The sequence below is a fragment of the Eleutherodactylus coqui genome, chromosome 5 (assembly GCF_035609145.1).
Source record: "Eleutherodactylus coqui strain aEleCoq1 chromosome 5, aEleCoq1.hap1, whole genome shotgun sequence".
Classification (NCBI taxonomy): domain Eukaryota; kingdom Metazoa; phylum Chordata; class Amphibia; order Anura; family Eleutherodactylidae; genus Eleutherodactylus; species Eleutherodactylus coqui.
The window spans coordinates 176,964,519-176,983,400 of NC_089841.1; the positions used below are offsets into that span (position 1 = coordinate 176,964,519).

The 18,882-nt window shown below is 43.5% G+C and overlaps 1 protein-coding gene across 1 annotated transcript in view; it reads right to left on the minus strand.

The window, feature by feature from the left end:
* RASAL1 (RAS protein activator like 1) overlaps positions 1-18,882 on the minus strand; it is a 53,765-nt gene that overhangs the window by 26,579 nt on the left and 8,304 nt on the right. Inside the window, exons 2-5 of the mRNA XM_066603822.1 lie at positions 12,327-12,383; positions 6,657-6,770; positions 6,467-6,528; positions 5,694-5,823 (exon numbers count right to left, since the gene is read on the minus strand). Coding sequence (XP_066459919.1) covers positions 5,694-5,823; positions 6,467-6,528; positions 6,657-6,770; positions 12,327-12,383 — 363 coding nt within the window. The remainder of the gene's footprint in view (positions 1-5,693; positions 5,824-6,466; positions 6,529-6,656; positions 6,771-12,326; positions 12,384-18,882) is intronic.

Here is an 18,882-nt window from a genome sequence, read left to right on the forward strand (position 1 = left end):
CTCTCCAGTGGTCATCTCCCATCTCACCCCTATATTCAACCTCTCTCTGACCTCTGGCATTTTTCCCTCCTCTTTCAAACATGCCATCATATCCCCACTGCTAAAGAAACCGACTCTTGATTCGACTGATGCTGCTAACTACCGACCCATCTCTAATTTCCCCTTCATCTCCAAACTACCAGAACAACTGGTTTACTCCCACCTTATAAGCTATCTATCAGAAAACTCTTCTTGACCCCCCACAGTCTGGCTTCCATCTCCTACACTCAACAGAAACCGCCCTTACAAAGGTGTCAAACAACCTCCTGATAGCCAAATCAAGGGTGACTACTCCCCACTGATCCTCCTTGATCTCTCCACAGCATTTCACACTGTTGACCACAAACTCCTCCTCAGTATGCTTCACTCCATTGGACTAAAGGACACTGCCCTCTCCTGGTTCTCCTCCTACCTATCTGACTGCTCATACAGTGTTTCCTTTGCTGGCTCTACCTCCCCTCCACTTCCCTTTGCTGTTGAGGTCCCCCAGGGCTCGGTCCTCGACCCCTCCTTTTCTCCATCTACACAGACCCTATTCGACAAGCCATCAGGAGATTTGGCCTCCAATACCACCTCTACGTTGACGACACCCAGCTATACACCTCTTGTCCGCTGTCTCTAACACTATATCCTCTCTCTACCTAAAACTGAACCTCTCAAAAACTGACCTACTGGGGTTTCTGCCCTATACTAACTGACCTCATCCTGAGATCTCCATCTCAGTGTGTGGCACCACCATAATGCCCAAACAGCACGCCTGCTGTCTTGGGGTTATATTTGACTCTGATCTCTCCTTTACTCCCTACATCCATTCTCTGGCCCCAACATGTGAGCTGCACCTCAAGAACATCGCAAGAATCCCCCTTTTCTCACTGTGGACATGCTAAAAATGCTCACTGTTGCCCTCATCCACTCTCGGCTCGATTATTGCAACTCGCTGCTGATCAGCCTCCCCTGCTCCAGACTCTACCCCCTCCAATCCATCCTGAATGCGGCAGCCAGGCTCATCTTCCTATCCAGCACCTACTCAGATACCTCTGCCCTGTGCAAGTCACTGCATTGGCTGCCCGTTAAATACAGAATTCAATTTAAATCAGTAACTTCATCTATAAAGCTCTCCACAGCACCACGCCACCCTACATTGCTTCCCTCATCTCAATACACCACCCAGCCCGGGCCCTCCGTTCCGCTAACGAAATCAGACTGAGTGCCCCTCTAATCCGAACCTTTCCTTCCTGCCTCCAAGACTTCTCCAGAGCAGCACCGGTCCTCTGGAATGCTCTACCCCAAACTATCCGGGTAATCCCTGACTCACAAAACTTCAGGCTTGCCCTAAAAGCGCACCTCTTCAGGGAGGCATACCACATCTCCTAAACCAAATGCCTCTGTACTTCGCCTGATAACATGCTCCCTGTCCTAGTGACTGCAATCCCTGCTAGCCACCATCAACTGCCCCCTGCAGTCATACCGATTCAGTCACCACATGGCTTAAGTCTGACCATTGTCTATGTGTATAGCATTCCTCACTTACCACCTTGCCATACTGTGCACATCTCAAGCCCCTTTACCTTCTGTATCACCCCAGTATCTGTAGTACGTAAGCTCATTGGAGCAGGACTTTCACCCCTACTGTTTCCATCAACTGATTACTATGTAACCGTGGATTTTGTATTTTCCTACCTTTGTCTTTCTGTATCCCCCTGCTTTTGTAAGCGCTGTGGAATATGTTGGCGCTATATAAAGATTATTATTATTATATGAATATATGTCTCCAAGTGTGTTTCTCCAATAGAAAGACATACAAACCCAGAAGCTGTGCTGATACCATTTCACATTATGTAACAAATTTAGGGCTCGTGTTCTCGGTTAAATTACAGCTCCATTTGTACAGAGCTGTAATTGGCTTGCCATAGACATGGTCCTCTACAACATCTCTGTATGAACCTCTATATGCCCCCAATTAAATCTGAGTACATATTGTACTCATATTGTTACAACCCAGGCAGACACTGTGTGCCAGAACTGATCTGCTGAGTACATGCTCCACCATATGGAAACCTGTTACACCAGCTGTGACAAACGGCCCACTCCCTGTGTAAAATACAATATTTAAATTTGTCTTAAGTGTCATCATTAACATTCTCAAAAGTACTTTTATAAAAATGGCACAAGCCAACAGCAACAGTTGCAGGGTCGTCTTATGCCTGATTTAACTGGGAAGACATTGCTACAGTACATGAAGTCCAACTTTCTCCTATGCCAGGGTCAAGTATCATCACAGATTTGCTGCACATTTCATGTGTCAATTCTGCAACAAATGCCTGCAGTAAACTACAGCGCAATGCATGTTAATGGTTTTTTCAAAACATCATTAGGAAAAATATCTGCTGATTTTAGGGCTTGTAGTAAATTTTCAAATCCATACAAATCTGCATTAAAATCCACATGAGTATGGTGCAGCTTTTCCTCAGATTTTTCTTCAGTAAATCCAGCCTTTGTGAGCATAGCCTTATAAAAGTGAACATATATGGATTGATCTAACAGCTATATGACCAAAATACATGACCGTTGTGATCAATCCCCTTTTTATTGTTGGTGAGGCCACGACTAACAGCAGGGTCATGTGTTTGTCTGCTGGTATGGAGGGGCCTTAAAGGGGTTTTTGGGCACTCAATGGAAATCCTGAAATTGCTGAAATCTTAGAGGTACAGGAAAGTAGCAGCAACCTGTACCTTTTTCCTACCCCTCTGGACCCTCTCCTTTGTCCCGTGCAGCCGTTAATCTGCCGCTGTTTGCATGCATCACTTCTGCAGTAAACACAGCAACAGACTGTTACCTACAACTTCCAGTATGCATAGAGTTTGCTTACTGGTCAGCATGGTAGGTCCGCCCACAGCTTACAGGTCCTACAACTTACTACCACCAACCTCCCTCTCAGAGAAAGCCTGCTGAAGCAGACCGATAGGACCTTCCAGCACTCTGAATGGAGTGCTTCCACTTCTGTCCTCCCATCAGGGACGTAGCAAATTCAGACAAGATGTCAGAGGAAGTGGAGATCATTTTCAGGCAGAGGGTCATGTGGCATAGATCAAAAATGAAGAACATAGCTAGATCAGGTACAGTGAACCTATTACAAAATGACTTATTATGATACTGTATATTAGATTTTAAAATGTTACTCTGCGCCCAAAACACCCCTTTAAACTGGCACTGGCAAGCGCTAAACTGGCGCTCAGCCAGTCTCTGCTCCCTGTCCCAGCTGTATCTGAAACTGAAGCAGCAGGGTGTAACGCTGCGGCAATCAGTTACATGTTAGCGCAGCTGTAAACCGTTGCATCCACCACTGATTTGCACACAGGATAAAAGAGATACCAGACAGAATGAGAACAGGCACTAGATGAGACATAAGCTGGGCTCACACAGGCGGATTGTCATTGCACGTTGTGTGTACAATTTTCACACACGCAACACAATAACCCATTGATTTTTATTGGGCCACTCACACCTGTGGTTTTTTTGCACATATTACTCACACACAAAAAAAATCACAGCCCGCAGGTAAGCACAGTCATGTGAGCCTGACCATACAGAAGGAGGGAAAACATAGGATCACAGAAAATACAGAAACTCACTATTACACACAAGGTGAAACATAACAAGACATGCATGCTACAATTTCAATTACAATTTAAAGCGGTTGTATGACATCTTACATATTAGACAGTATGAGTAAATCTGCCTGTCTGCTTTATGAAGGCCTTACTTTGAAATGTTCTAAACACCCTAATATGAAGGTGGCTATAGGCATGAGACAAATGTACAATTTTCACTTATTAATCTATCATTTTGATTCACATTTCTGAATTTACAGCTGATAATCTGACTGATATTTAAAAAAACAATTTCTAACTCATTGACTACTTGTGCATGAATGACACTTGTCCTGCCCCTGAGTTCACACATTAATCAGAAATGTTCTTAGTGGTTCTACGCAGAAGTGTAGTCATATGATCAATCATATATCAGGTGGCAGATTCTTATCAAATATCTACGGACAGGATAACCTGTGATAGAGTATTAGGAAACAATATGCTGTTAAATCTCATCTTGATTCATGCACTATATTCATTAGGGTTTTGGAGAACTCGCAAAACATCAAAATATAAAAGTATTTACTATAAACATTGGAGTTTTAGGCTGGGTTTACACAGGGCGGATTTGCCGCGGTTTTTCCGTTGCGGTTTTTCCGCAGAAGAACTGTTTCTGTGGCAAAACCGCTTCAAAGGTTAATTTGGGCTTGCGGATTTTTATGCGGAAAAATCCGCAAGTGTTTTTTTCCAAATCGCTTTTTTTACTTTTTGCCGCGTATTTGACTGCATCCATAGAGGTCTATGGACAAGACCGTAGAATGAACATGCTGCATCTTTGAAAACCGCGGCTGTGCGGAAAAAATCCGCACTGTGAGAACAGCTTTTTGGCAAATCTCATTTGTGCTGCATTGCACTGCAAACGCAGCGGTTTTGCCGCAGTGCGGTTATGCAACAGCAATCCGCGGCAAATCCGCACTGTGTGAACCCAGCCTTACACTCAAAGATAATACAGTTGACTAATAATGAGTGACCTGTATTAAAATAAGTCCACACAGCCTAAGTAAAAAGCTACAATCCTATGTACAACATATCAGCCTTACCCCCAAATTCCCATTCATGTGCTAGGATGTTGAACAAGTAACTATTTCATGATGCATTCTGTACAAGTGGCTAAGTAGGCTATGGGAACTAGGACTATGGGATCATACATTGGAAATGAAGAAGAGGAGGCCACAGCCTAAGGCAGCTATTTTCTTTCATTTAGAGCTAGGGCTAGAGCCAGGATGTGGAATCCCCCTGTTTAGAGGAGCAGTCTTCCGTTTTACACCATGGCTACCTTCAAGAACAGCATTTGAGTATTGTTCCTGACAATCAGGCCTTAATGGTGTAACAAGGCCACTATGGCTAATATAGAAGAATACTACACAGATGGCTCCTATCAACATTTTACCAAGTAATGAGAATGAATCAGCGTTCAGAGAGAATACCCTTCACTCGACAACTTCTATTTTAGGGTGTGGTAAAGTTCAAATAAATCCTCTTTCTATTTAATCTTCAGGTTCACCGATTCTCAGTAGGTGTATCTAAAGAAAAATGTGCTCCCTGCCGTAGATTATCCCCACCCAGTGGTAGCAGAATCCTTAGATGACTTCCAAATATTAACAAGCTAATATTCAACTCTCCCGGGTCCCCGCATGTCCGCCGCTGGCAGCTCCGGGTCTTCCCTGTGACTTACTGTTTACATGCTGCAGCAGCCTGTGTATGGGATGTTACAGGCTGCTGCAGCCAATCACAGAACTCAACGCTCAATCACCAAGGTCTATGATTGGCTGTAACAGCATGTGTTTTGTACACAGGTATAGCCAAGGTGTTTTTTTTAAGCTCTACAGACAATTACAAGGGTGAGATTCACATTGACCTCCACAGGAATTTCATAGGGACATGTGCACAATATGAATGACAACATAGGTCACATTTGAAGTGAAACTGCTCCAACATTGATTTGTAGCTATCTGGCTGTAACAACATTGTGTTGTAAGTTCTTGGCTGTACATTATAATGTACCTGGCTTCCAGGACATGGCAGTGCAAGTTGCTTTTATGCTGGTCTTGCATTATGTGCAGTTCAAGGTAAATCTCCCCCTGGACTTCTTCATCTGGATTTACACGGCTCAGGTTAATCCAGCTGTCAATACCTGGAAACAGTTTGAAAACTTTATTATAGTTGACAGGTTTCATAGCCATGAAGATATACAAGTTCAAGATATGGGAGTCAAAAAATACAGTACAATTTGGGTACTGACTATGCATCTGCCGAAGTATCCATATCCCCTTTACATCAAAACAACTATGTCCCATCTGAAACAAAAGGCCAACAAGAGCCTCTGCAGCCTTGACTCAGGAGTGAAGAAGGTATAGCTGCTCACTTTGGTCCTCTGGTTGACCACATTAGTTGGTGCTGTGCAGTATGGCAGCAGAAAACATATTCAAAGGGTTATGCAAACATCAGATATCTTGTGGTAACAGTAGTTCTTGAATTTCTATATAGGTCAGTAACAAGTGTAAACCAAATGACTGATGGCCCAATGAAACTGCCGTGGAATCCAGAGGAGCATCGCTAAGTAGGTTGTTGTGTCCAGAGAAGAGAATAGTTTCTCTGGAGGTTGTCTTGAGGAGACCAGCTTTTCCCTAAATGTTTCAACAACTTTTTTTGTGTTTTCGGGGGCATATGTGCCTTGAGTTCTGTTTGTTGTATCTTTTTCTGAGCTCCTACACTGATGTCACCATTTACGTTTTATAACTTCCGGAAATGCATCAGAGCCAACAGAATTTGCTTACCCCGTGGTTGTGATGCAATGTATTCCTTGCTGAGTGATATCTTGCCAATTACATCATCATGTCTATAACACAAAAAAAAGAGTTCAGGATGCTGTACCATGGCAAAAAACATAAAACAGCTGAAAACATGGATGGTAGCATACAACTGTACTGTTACACAGACATTCAACTACGGAAACATGAATCTCACCCAATGGTATCTTCATCCATCACATAGAAAGAGAGTGTATGGAAACCAAGGGGCAGGTGGAGGGTGAACTCTTCGCCCCAAAATGGGTTCAGGTCTCGCCATACCGTCGCTGTTCTGTATGTGCATAAAACATAACATTGTGCATAAATATACACACTGCCTCACAGAGAACATGCCATACCATGAAGAAGTGCTCGAAATGAGGCAATACTCAACATACAGATAGAGAATTAAGTTCTGTATGATCAAGTTTAATTTCAAACAATTACACGTCTTCTGTGACCCAATAAACTGGATGACCAGTAAAGAAGAGGCCGCCACGTTGGGAGATATAGTCATTAACGCAATGTGGTATTGATTCAATGAGTGCTCGAATCCTGTCCTGGGGAAGTGTTGTCTATGTAGTACTGATCACAGTCTACAATTCATCTACAGTACGAGGCAATATTTTCAACACACAATGGCTGTGCTGGAACAAATTTGTTGAGGGACCGCTGCATCACTAAGAAGTTTTCAAATCTTGATTGAGGAGGACAACTCAAGGGTTTATGTTTATGGGTGATTTATTATCTTACCAAGAAATGTTCTTTTCATTTTGTTTGTTAAAGTATACACATTGTAGGCATGCTTCTGAGCAAGCACTATTTGAAGAGGGTCTTCTCCATTTAAGTATGTTCTTTGAGTAAAAGATTACCATGAACATGTTATCTTTCACCAACATAGCGGGAAGAAAGATATGCCATCTCTCAGTGTTACATAATGGAAGGCCAATCCCGTTTGCCAGGCAAGCCAATCTCTGAATACATACTACAAGGCATACCAATAATAACGTGTAATCGCAGGGGTTAATACACTTTCATACAACTCCAGTGGCTTTGATGTACAGATACGTCAGGGGTGCGATGCATCCCATGGGTATAACAAAGCTTTACTCTCAGCTTGGTAACTGGCTTTGGGAAGCAATATAACTCCTGCCGGTCTCCATGGAAACAGGAAGAAGGGATACTGAGAAACTCACACTTCATAAGTGAAGGAGGGGGACGACATCTTTCACGACTCCCACTCCTCAACAAACACAAGGGATAAAATGATAGTGTGCAGCAATATGGCATGCGGCACCATCTAGGTCAGGAGCAAACAGAGGGAGCGCAGGGCTGTCCGCCATTTACTGTAACGCACATATATGTGGCCCGTGATGTTTCCTGTCTTATTCAAATAACATTTAAGTATTATAGAATGGAAATTTTGCAACTTTCCAATATATTCCGAGTATCACCATTTTTTGCCGCCAGTGGATGAACAGATTTTAATTTCCGCACAGATGCTAAAATGAAAACCTGTACAGACCTAACACAGCTCACAGATGACAGCTGGATACATCTGTTCCCGGTCTAGGTTAGGCTGGTTTCACATCCGTGTTGGAACCTCCGGTTGGAGGTTCCGTCGCAGATTCGGCAAAAAATACCGGAAGAAAAAGCGCTGCATTCGAAGCTTTTTCTACTGACTAAAAGCTGGACGGTTGAGCGTTAAGTGAATGGACCGCATTACAGTCAATGGGGTCCGTTCGGCACGGTATGCTTCCGTCCTAAGACGGAGCTGTTCAGCCACGGGGATTCCCCTTTCCTGCTCAGTTCGAGGAACAGGAAAAGGGAATCCCCGTGGCCGAATGACTCTGTCTTAGGACGGAACCCAACAGCACTAAATGGAAAGTGTAACCCCCAATGGAGGTGTGAAACCACCCTCACCCTCTGCGAGGTAAGTTCATGAGTGCTACAAATCTTTCTACAGCCCTGATTTTGTTACAATTTATCGGCATTCCCTCACTGTGAGTCATTAAAAATGTACGCACCTCTCAAATGTAAGAAGTACCGTATTAGACCTGTACGGGTTTCCAGCCGTTGAATGTAAGCAAGAATGTTTCAATCCACTGACAGCAAACAAACATCTTGATAATGGTGAGGAATTGGAATATAACATGCACAACATTGCCGAACTCTTTATTTGAAAATCTGAAGCGTCATTTATATAAATCTAGAGAACTCCTTCTTTACCCAATATCTTGTACATCACCTACACAGGACCTTCGGCTACTGAAAATCAGCAATATGCAGTATAGGCAGGCGTGTAGGACCCTTCTAGCTCTCTTTGATACAGTAGACTACATTAGACATGCATATGTCCATGCACATAGCCTATCAGTATTGACTTCCATTAAAGGGGTTGTCCAAGATTTTTTTTTCTATAGATCACAGCTCCCCTGCCATAAAAAACAAATAGGCATACAGTCACCTCTCCCCGCTGTGTCCGGAGCCACCACTTAGTCCCTGCTCCCATTGGTTATTTACCAGCTGCAGTCCCGCCTGTTTACGGGACATCACAGGCTGTTGCAGCCAATGACAGAGTTCAGCGCTCAATCGCTGAGCTCTGTCATTGGCTGCAGCAGCTTGTGATGTTGTGTAAAAAGCCTGTAAATGTGACATCACGGGGAGACCCAAACCGGCGGTGTAGGACACAGCAGATAGCAGGTAGGGGTAAGTATATGTCTATTTGTTGTTTTATGGCAAGGGAATCTGTGATTTGTAGAAAAAAAGATCTCATGAACCTCTTTAATTAGTTGTGTTTAATTGCTCTGCACAGAGAAAAAGCACTGATCTACTCTGCTTCATCTCACTGAACTTTGGGGCTCTTTGCTGTAAGATTACTGCAGTCTGAAAAAGCCAGTGTCTAGAGGCCAATTAGCATTGGCAGCTGCATCTTGTCCTCGGTTTCTAAAAGGACATTAATAAAAAATTCATACTGTAAGGTTTATTTCATTAAATGAATGGTATATACTTTTTAAGAACCAGTTCTGCTTTCAATGCACAGCTTCTATGTGCTAACGCATTTCTATTTCAGTGTTCCATGCTACTCATTTAAACCTAATCAGCATAGGAACCGCCACATCTCCTTGGGTGTCTGCTCCTACAAAGAAAACAAATTTGCGATGTTGGATTATTTCTTGTCTAATTTATTTACCACACCCCTGTAATGGGTGGCAGTTAAGGCGACCTGGTTCCTTCAGGATAGGATGCGCGATAAGGAGCACAAAAATAAAAATGTATTCAGTCAAGGATAGATAGGATGAAACAGTTTACACCAGCAAAACAAATGAATAGTACGACTACTTTTAACTGCCTAGGGAAAGGTCATCAATAGTTGATCGGCTGGGGTCCGTTGCTCGAGACCCCGACCTATCAGCTGAGCGGGCGCATGCTGTCAGCGCGACAAATATACAGAGGTCGGGGCTGAACTAGCGAATGTCTCTGTGTAGACAGACCTCTGTATAGTGGCCGATGCTTGTAACTGCAGGCACGGCTCTTATTGAAATCAACGTGAGCCGTGCCTGCAGTTACAAGCACCGGCCACTACATGGAGGTTGGCGCAGAGACTTTGGTTGCTTCAGCTCCAACCTTTGTGTATTTGCAGCGCTGACAGCATGCAACTGCTCAGCTGATCGGTCGGGAACCCGAGCGATGGATCCCAGCCGATCAACTACTGATGACCTATCCTAAGGATAGTACTCCCCCAGGAAAACCCCTTTAATGGTTTCAAATGACACAGTTCAATCGGTACATTAGCCAAAGTCTTTTGGAGGAGATACCTCCTTAACCTGTCTCAATCTAGAGTAACCAGGACCTCATGAGCAGTACAGTCCTTAAAGCAATAGACTCCGTTATTGTGCGCACACTGCCTAGTTGGAGACCGGTCTCTTATGTGTCCGGCAGTTGTGTCTTGGTTGATGCATAGCTCAAGCAAGTCCTTCTTGTGAGCTTTGTAGCAGCTGATGTCTCAACTTGGTTACTACCCTCCTGGACAGTCACAGGGAGTCCCCATCTGTGGCAAGTAAACAGCTCCTGAAGTTGGGCGATCCAGCAGCTTAATGAACAAATGGTTCTTGGCACCAGCAGTCCTCAGCAACAGCTCCTTTGCTCAGCTGTCAGTACATCAAAACTGTCTCTCCTGAACTCTCCACTAACAACAACTTTCATTGCTCTGCTCAGCCTTTTTATACAGTCCCTCAGATCCCCTCTCTAGAAGTTTTCAGCCCATTCCTATTTAGCATGCTCAGTAAAATCCATAGACTATATTGGCTCCATTCACTTCCATTGGCAATAGCCTGTACTGGAACATCTTCTAGTGGCCAACTTTAATGTTACAGTCTAAATCACTGTACACTGACTTTAAAGGGGCTGACTTTATACTAGTTGTAGCAGAGGCAGCCTGCCACCCTGCTACACCCCCAACATCACATAAGGAATAGCAGGTGTAGCTGACAGCATCCTATCCTCCCTTCATCATTGGAATACCTACAAGGAGCAGGTTGTAGTTACTTTCTGTGAATAGTTAGATGTGGAAAGGAAAGAGATTAAAGGGCAATACAATCTTTCTGAGGATCATTTTACATTTTTATGTGCATTTTAGAATTGCAGTAGATCGCTGTGCAGTATTGCGCATTATCAATGCTAATAGTAATCTATGGGGGTTGCATGAAATCACATGTACACTTGATGTTTTGCTGGCCAATCTTTTTGTGATCTGAAAAAAAAAAATCATATGTTGCCTATAATTCTTAAATGGGTAGAAGTTCAGAACCACCAGGATTTTTCTACCCTGCTAAACTAAGTAACCTGGAAAGAAAGATCTAGGTCTGGAAAATAACCAAGAACATAATGGTCACTCTGAGTGCTCCTGGGACCCGCTGTGAGAATCTTTCAGAAGGACAAATATCTCTCCACCAATCAGCCCTTTACGTTAGTACGGTCAGATAGAGGCCACTTCTCACTAAAAGGCACATGACAGGCCCCATGAAGTTTGACAAAGGGCACTTAAATGGGTAGCATAGGAAATTAACAAAATGGATGCCATCTGCAGCTTGAAAAAGATCTGTTCTAGGGTACGTTCACACATGACGGAAATGGCGCGGATTTTCCGCAGTGGAAAATCTGCACCAACATCCACACCAAAAATCAGGTCAAAATCCACAGCATTGAAATTTGAACGATTAGTGTGGTGTTAGGTTCTGCCCCACATCTACATCTCCATCACTTCCTCTCAGGTCTCATCAACCCGTCCTAGTTGAATTCTAGAACAGATTTCTTTAAAGCTACAGATGGTGAACATTTTGTTAATTTTCTAGACAAACCCTTTAAGGAACTCTCAGACCATGGGGACCAAGATTCTCTCGACTGATAAATCCAAGATTCAATTACTTTGCCTTACTGTCAAGCTTTATGTCTGGAGGAAACCAAACACCGCTTATTATCAGTCATTAACACCTCTACCTCTTTCCGAATGCACTGTTTATGACACATGGCCAAATACTTGCATGGCGGCTCAGTATATAGCATTGATGCCTTCCAATGATTGAGTCTGAATCAGACTAAGGACCACATCTGAATGGAGTTTGTATGTTTTCCCCTGTTTGTATGAGTTTTTTTTACACTCCAAAGTATACTGAGAGCCTCATTAACTTCCAGTGAAAACTTTACCCTAGTGGGTGTTGAACACTTAGATGGCGGCCCCGGCTCCACAAGAATTTGCAGGCTGTTTGTTGAGCCCTTGTGTGAGAAAGGCACATTACAAATGTTTGCTGCATTACATTATACCATTACAGTATATTATATGACTCACCGTGCCACAACTTCATTATCCACCTTCACAATGCAGTACGGGTCACTTGTGCCTGACCTTTAAAAGAGGAACGAAAAAGGTCAGCTACTGATAGTTACAACAGAGACAAAACTGTCCAGTCTAGCTAATGTTCCACTATCTTATTACATCTAGCTCAGCCACCACTGAACTGATGAGAAAAGTCCATATCTGAGTGCTTTGCAAAACATAGGAAAAATATCTCATGGTTGAAAGCAATTTAATGTGCCTGAATGTCAATCTGCTAATAGTGTGTCCATTGATATGTGGGTCTGGAGGAGGCTGGTTTAGCAGACCTCACTTTTATGAAAAAGGAAAGTACACGGAGTGATAGTTCCACTTTGCGTGATTCAGGCGAGCTATAAAATTCCTTATAATTACATCTAGATTTCAAAGAGGCACTCTTGATGTGCCAATATAATGTGCCAATGAACCACATGAGCCTAAAAGACCTGGCATAGAATAGGGTATGATAAAGAAAAACAACTTGCGATTTAGAGGTACCCAATTTATATATCTTGTCCGGAGTGAATATAAACCAGAGATCAGAAGTCGAAACAGACAATAAGCATAACCCATCTATAGAAAAAGTCAAATGTGCGGGTGCTCACAGTGGTTTAGAATTGCTGCAAAAATGTAATTGGTGTCTTTTAACCCAGAAACATGTGAGCTGGCTCAAACAGCTCGTCTAAGGTAGTGAGCGCAGTCAGAGGTTGGCTGTTTTTACAATGTTTTCAGACAATACAGTTATGCTGCATTTTGTACCATGACTACCACAAAAGTGTGACAAAATGCCACATTTTTTTGCCAAGTCACAGGAAAAACCACAGCCTTTTGCCAAGGTTTAGTGGTAGTCGGAGTAAAAAAAAAAAAACAACTCCAGGATAACCCCTTAAGCTAGGTGCACACTATTCGTGTGTTCGAATTGCGCCAGACAGACTCGAGCGCAACTTGCATCAGACAGCACACAGACAGGAGTCCATGTTGATTTATGCAGAGGCAGCTCATTGACATGCATTGGTATGTCCCATTTCTCGTCCATGAGGAATAGGATATGGTATGAGTTTTTTCACACGGATCAGCGGTCCACCTGAAAAACCATCAGTGTGCGTGTCCTTATAGCCATACACCGGGGCCGTATATTGTCCAAAGATTAGATCGGACAGCACATGGACCAAAAAATGCTAGTTTGCAGGGGCCTTACCCTAATGAATCACTTTGAATTAGAACTCACTGGTGTCCATAGTAATCCACTTATATTAGTGTCCTCTATAACAGGGAGGCACAATCTGAGATCCAGGTGCTATATTAGGCCCATAATGCCATTTTGTGTGTCACAGAAATGCTTGTCTGTATGTAGCTGCTCATATGTAGTTGTCATGTGAGAGAGGAGTGGCAGCTCGGGCACAGGGATAGGCGAGTACTGATGCTGCACTAAGTTGCCATCTCTAGTCCCCTCATATATCAGCAGAATGGTGGACCCTATTTGAAGTAGTTGAGGTATGGAGGAAGGCTATTGCGACAGGTTTTGGTTTTCATTCTTGGAGGTCTGATTTATGCTACTGTTTTTCCCTCCTCATCTCAAGTTAAGTACTGTGGTTACTGGTGGCAGTTGTATTCTCACGCGATTCTATTGGTCGTGTCAAAGTGGCCTTAGGGTATGCGACACTTAGTGGAAGTTGGTGTGGAAATTGTCGCAGCGGAAAATCAGAAAATCGCGTCAGTTCCATATCAAAATCCACATCATTTGTGTGGATTTTCATGCGGATTTTGGTGCAAATCCACAGCAGCTTTTACCCATTCAGTTTACAGAGCAATATCAGCAGTAGATCTACACCAAAATTTGCAACAATGGTGTGGATTCTGACATAGTTTATGATGTGGAATTGACTGCGATTTTGTTGTGGATTTTCTGCTGTGGAAAATCCAAACCAATTTTTGCTACATGTGCACTGTCTGTTTGTCGGTCACGACAGCATTGTGGCATGGTAGCCTCGATGCAGGCCAAGACCTGTCGTCTTGTTAAGCAGGACAAAAGTTAATGCTCCATGTGCAGACACTGCTGGGTACTGTCTCTCTTTGCTGCATCATGCATGCTGGATTAGTCATGCCTGGGAGCAGGTTGAATGTGTGCTTCTCTAATTGCTCTGCCAGTCCTCAGGTGTGAAGTAGCTTTATATTCTCACCCTTCCTTGTGCTCAGTGCTGCTTATTTAGCTCTATAGAGGAGAAGTGGAGAGGGAGCTCCTCTGTGCTGGGTGTACTGCTACTTCCTGATAAGTTGCTGCAGTTTACTTTTCAGTTGTATTTTCTGTTTTCATTTCTGTATTGTATTGCTGTTTGGTTCATTGTTCCAGGGGCCTCTATAGGGACAATCAGGGCCAGGAAGAAGACCGTGGGGCCGCCTCTATCGAGGTGATTACTCCACTTCTAGGCAGGGACCCTTCACCCACCTGTTAGGTTAGGGCCAGGCTTCTTTCTCCCTGGAGTGGTGCTACTGTTCAGCATAGCGTGGTGAGCGTCTCTTTCGAGCAGTATATACGTTCTCTGTCGCCGTGCTTATTACGAGCGTATTACTCTTGTGTTACACTGGCTTTACATACTGGTTTTCATACTCCTGTTGTGGAGCACACTGTTTTACAGGAGGCAAGTTCATACATGGCAGATCTGCTGTGGATATTGCACATCGGAAAAATCCACAGAAAATCTGTACCAAAATACACAACATTGGGTTTGGATTTTGACACAGAGTTTGGTACAGATCCTCACAATTGCAGGGGTTAAAACCGGGGCAGGTCCAAACCAAATGCTTATTGTTGTGGTTGCTTATTTAATGTATTACTAGAGAATATTCTACTGGGGGGATCCCACGTTGTGTAAAGAGTCCCGGGCCCATGGTCCCCTTAATCTTTAATGCATCCTTGTTTCCTGTTTGAGCATGTACCTCTACTGTTGACAGGACTGACTTAAGGCATGCTGTCACACTACTCATCTTGGAGGTACTCATTTTCCAGGATTAAATGTTTTCAGCGATAATTTGGGAGATTTTTAAAATAAAAAAGGTACAAATGCTGAAGCAGAAACCTTACATCAATGCTTTGTCAGCAATGGTGGCTAGGCATGCTAGTCATAGGACAGCAGGAGGAGGCAGACCCCAGGTCACACTTGGATATGTACCATTAGCAAGGTGGTTGAAAGCTGAAAAAGTAGCTAAAGCTTTATCCGAAAACACTTAGACTCAACTAAAAGAAAATTACCTGTAATAGTAGTAATTGTTGGAAAGATATACGAACTACAAACCTAAATGTCATCCTGTACAATCTAGTCATTTTCAAGCAATACTTAAAAGAAGTCTGTCACGTGCGTTTTGCATTTCCAGCTTATGATTACATATAATGTGCTACTAAGAGATGAAATAATGAAAAAAGTTTGGTACCAACTTTCAACACAGGGTTAAATAGTTTGAGAGGGTTCATGCATGACTAGGAACTATGAGACATCTATAGTACAGATAACACTTCTGACCTGGTGACCCCCTAGCACTAATTCAGGGACCATAAAACCACATCTTTATCAGTGACTATTTAAAGATGTTTGTATTTCTGTTGTAGTATTCTTTTAAGTGCAAATTAATCACATCCACGTCTGTGCCTTGTCAGAATTATGTGTGTATAAATATGCATGCCTCTTTGGATCTATTTAATTTAAGCCTGAAGAAGAACCCTGTGTTGGTTCGAAAGCTCGCTATTACATCATGTATTTTTGTTAGCCATTAAAAGGTATCATATCTACAAGATTACTTGGTTTCTTTTGCTGGGAACAATCACACTAAGAGATGAACAAACGATACTTTTCTAGTCTTCCTCAGTGCTGCAAGTAGGTGATGGTATTGTATGGCGCGGCGGTGACAGACAGAGGCAGAATTTTTTTTATATATAAACTTTACTGAACAGTAATTGGATGAATAATACTTTTTTACTCCATAGGAGCACAATGTACTTGAACATTGCATGATAAGACTTAGTATGACTTCTCTTTAAGGGACAGTAACCAATTACTCATTGCCCATTTTATGCGCACTCATTACCCATTGTTTCACACTGGCATATACATCACCTGTTCATCTCTTCCGATTGGCGACAACAAGGCATATGATTTTTATATCATGGCCAACACCGATTATACTATCTTTATACTGACCCCTTATGCTCTGTAAGAGCTGCATCCTTTCCTTACGTCCCAACGTCGTTGAAGTCATTAGTGCTGCGGTCTTTTGCCCAATAAAATGCAGCACTACGCATATTAGCAGTCTCGAATGCATGCAGACAAATACATTACACTGAGCCTCACTTCATAGACTGACCTCTCATGGAGCCGCGTCCATGACACACAGGACGTATGACATTATAGGCACCTTCCTAAACAAAGACTCACATATACGATAATTTTACATCAGGATTGCTGCCCTCTCTCTTCGGTGCCTTGCTGCGCCATTACAAAGCTCATAGACACATCGCATTAATTCATCCTAACTTTATGCATGAACATGTAGTAATAACCAACCACTGCAAGTCCTTGCACTATGCACTTAGCCATGGTGCTTAAACTGCGAGTGTCTTCTTTGCCGAATATTGGCATCTCCCATTCCTATTGCTCTTTAACTTCTATACCGCAACCTCGGTGTCTGGCATTGGTGAGAAGGGAGACGCCCTTTCCTCCCTTGCGCTGTGGGATTATTTGCCCCAGTAGTCTCTCTGGCCGGTCCATGTCTGGTGTTCCCTTTTCAGCCCCCAGATCATCAGGGCTTTTTTGTCATACTGACTACTTGCCAGCATGTGGATAGCATAGCATTGGCAGTCAGCTGCCTGTGCAACATCCCTAGCCAGGCTGCTCAGTCCTTCTATGTACTGTATCTCTTGCTGCAACACACTGTACCAACTGTGTATCAGTTCCAAGATGGCCACTGGCCCTTTTTCACAGAGTCACATAGGGCTACACAACCAATCACAATCCTGCTCTAGAAGCTTCTAGTATAACTCAATTCAGTTCTATCAGCAATAACCTGTGATTGTGTTGGAGCTTCCTCTTGTGGCCAGCCCTGACAGTGCAGCATGTAACAATTCTGGGGCTCTGTTTTGGATGTCACAGAGTACCTAGTACAGGCAATTTACGGGACTTCAACGCAGTACATGGCAGCAGAGCTGCTATAATCCGTAAGAGGGCAGCAGGGCACTGCTCACCCCTCTTACACAATTCCCCCCAAATCAGTTTTCTAGCGTTTCCCACGTGGTAGGTAAGTAACCTCTAAACCAGGGGTGGGCAATTAATTTTCCCATGGGGCCACATGAGAAATTGGAATGGTTTTAGAGGGCCAGACCAACATACGAAGGCTCCATGCACATTGCCTTAATGGGGCCGTATTCCAGCCGCCCGATTTGCGGCCAGAATACGGCCGCCATTGAAAATGAATGGCGTTGTAATACGGCGCGGTGAACACCCGAGAGGGCACAGAGAGCTGCCCCAAGAAGAGAGATTAAAAAGTGAATATTATTAGTATTATTATTCTAATTACAATGCAAAGGGAAAAGTCCTGACACTTACCAATGACGAGCGTGGAACGATTGTCCTGGCACTCCCCAAGGTCCGCAACGAGCATCCTGGCACTCAGAAGTTACAGTGGCATCACTTACTCAGCATCGGGAAGCAGTGAAACTACAAACTCCGAAGCCTTGTCCATTTTGTTAACTTATGTGCTGTTTAATAAAGTTATTCAAGCCTACGTCATTGGTAGAGGTGCTTGAATAAGTAAGGCCTGAATAACTATTAGCACAGCACAGAAGTGAACAAAATGGACAAGGCTTCGGAGTGCATAGTTTCGCTGCTTCCCGTTGCTGACACCGGACTCATTGGTGAGTCACCAGGACACTCTTTGCGGGCCGGTCCGAGCTATTCAGCGGGCCGGATGTGGCCCGCGGGCCGTGCTTTGCCCAGGTCTGCTCTAAACTGTCTAATGGGCAGCTCAACTGCCCAACTCATCCAGGACTCACTACCCTATCCAAATGTTAACCATACCCTCAGGCTGTTGACTTACATCTCCAGCTCAGACTGTGCCAATGTCACACTTCCACTTCTGTGTAGTGAGATCATTGAGTTGGGAAAAAGCTACAGACATCACTGCACATGTGCCGAACTGCGGTGCCTTCAGAGACGCACGGTATCTCCAGTTCCCATGAGCAGGAGAGATCAATCAACAGCTTGGGGCATGGTTAGAATTTGAAAAGAAGTGTAAGTCCTGAAAGAGTTGGGCAGTGTGACCGCCCATTGAATGGTTCAGACGACACTCACATGGCACGTGGGAGCACAGAAAAATAGATTTTCAGGAAATTGCAACACTGAGGAAGATAAAATAGTAGCATAGCATTCATCTGTTTGTGGCACATTACATGCAATGAGAAGCTGGATATGTAAAATGCATGTGATTGACTTCCTTTAAAATTCGTGTTTTGTAGAAATCTTGTTATAAAACACTCATTAAGTTA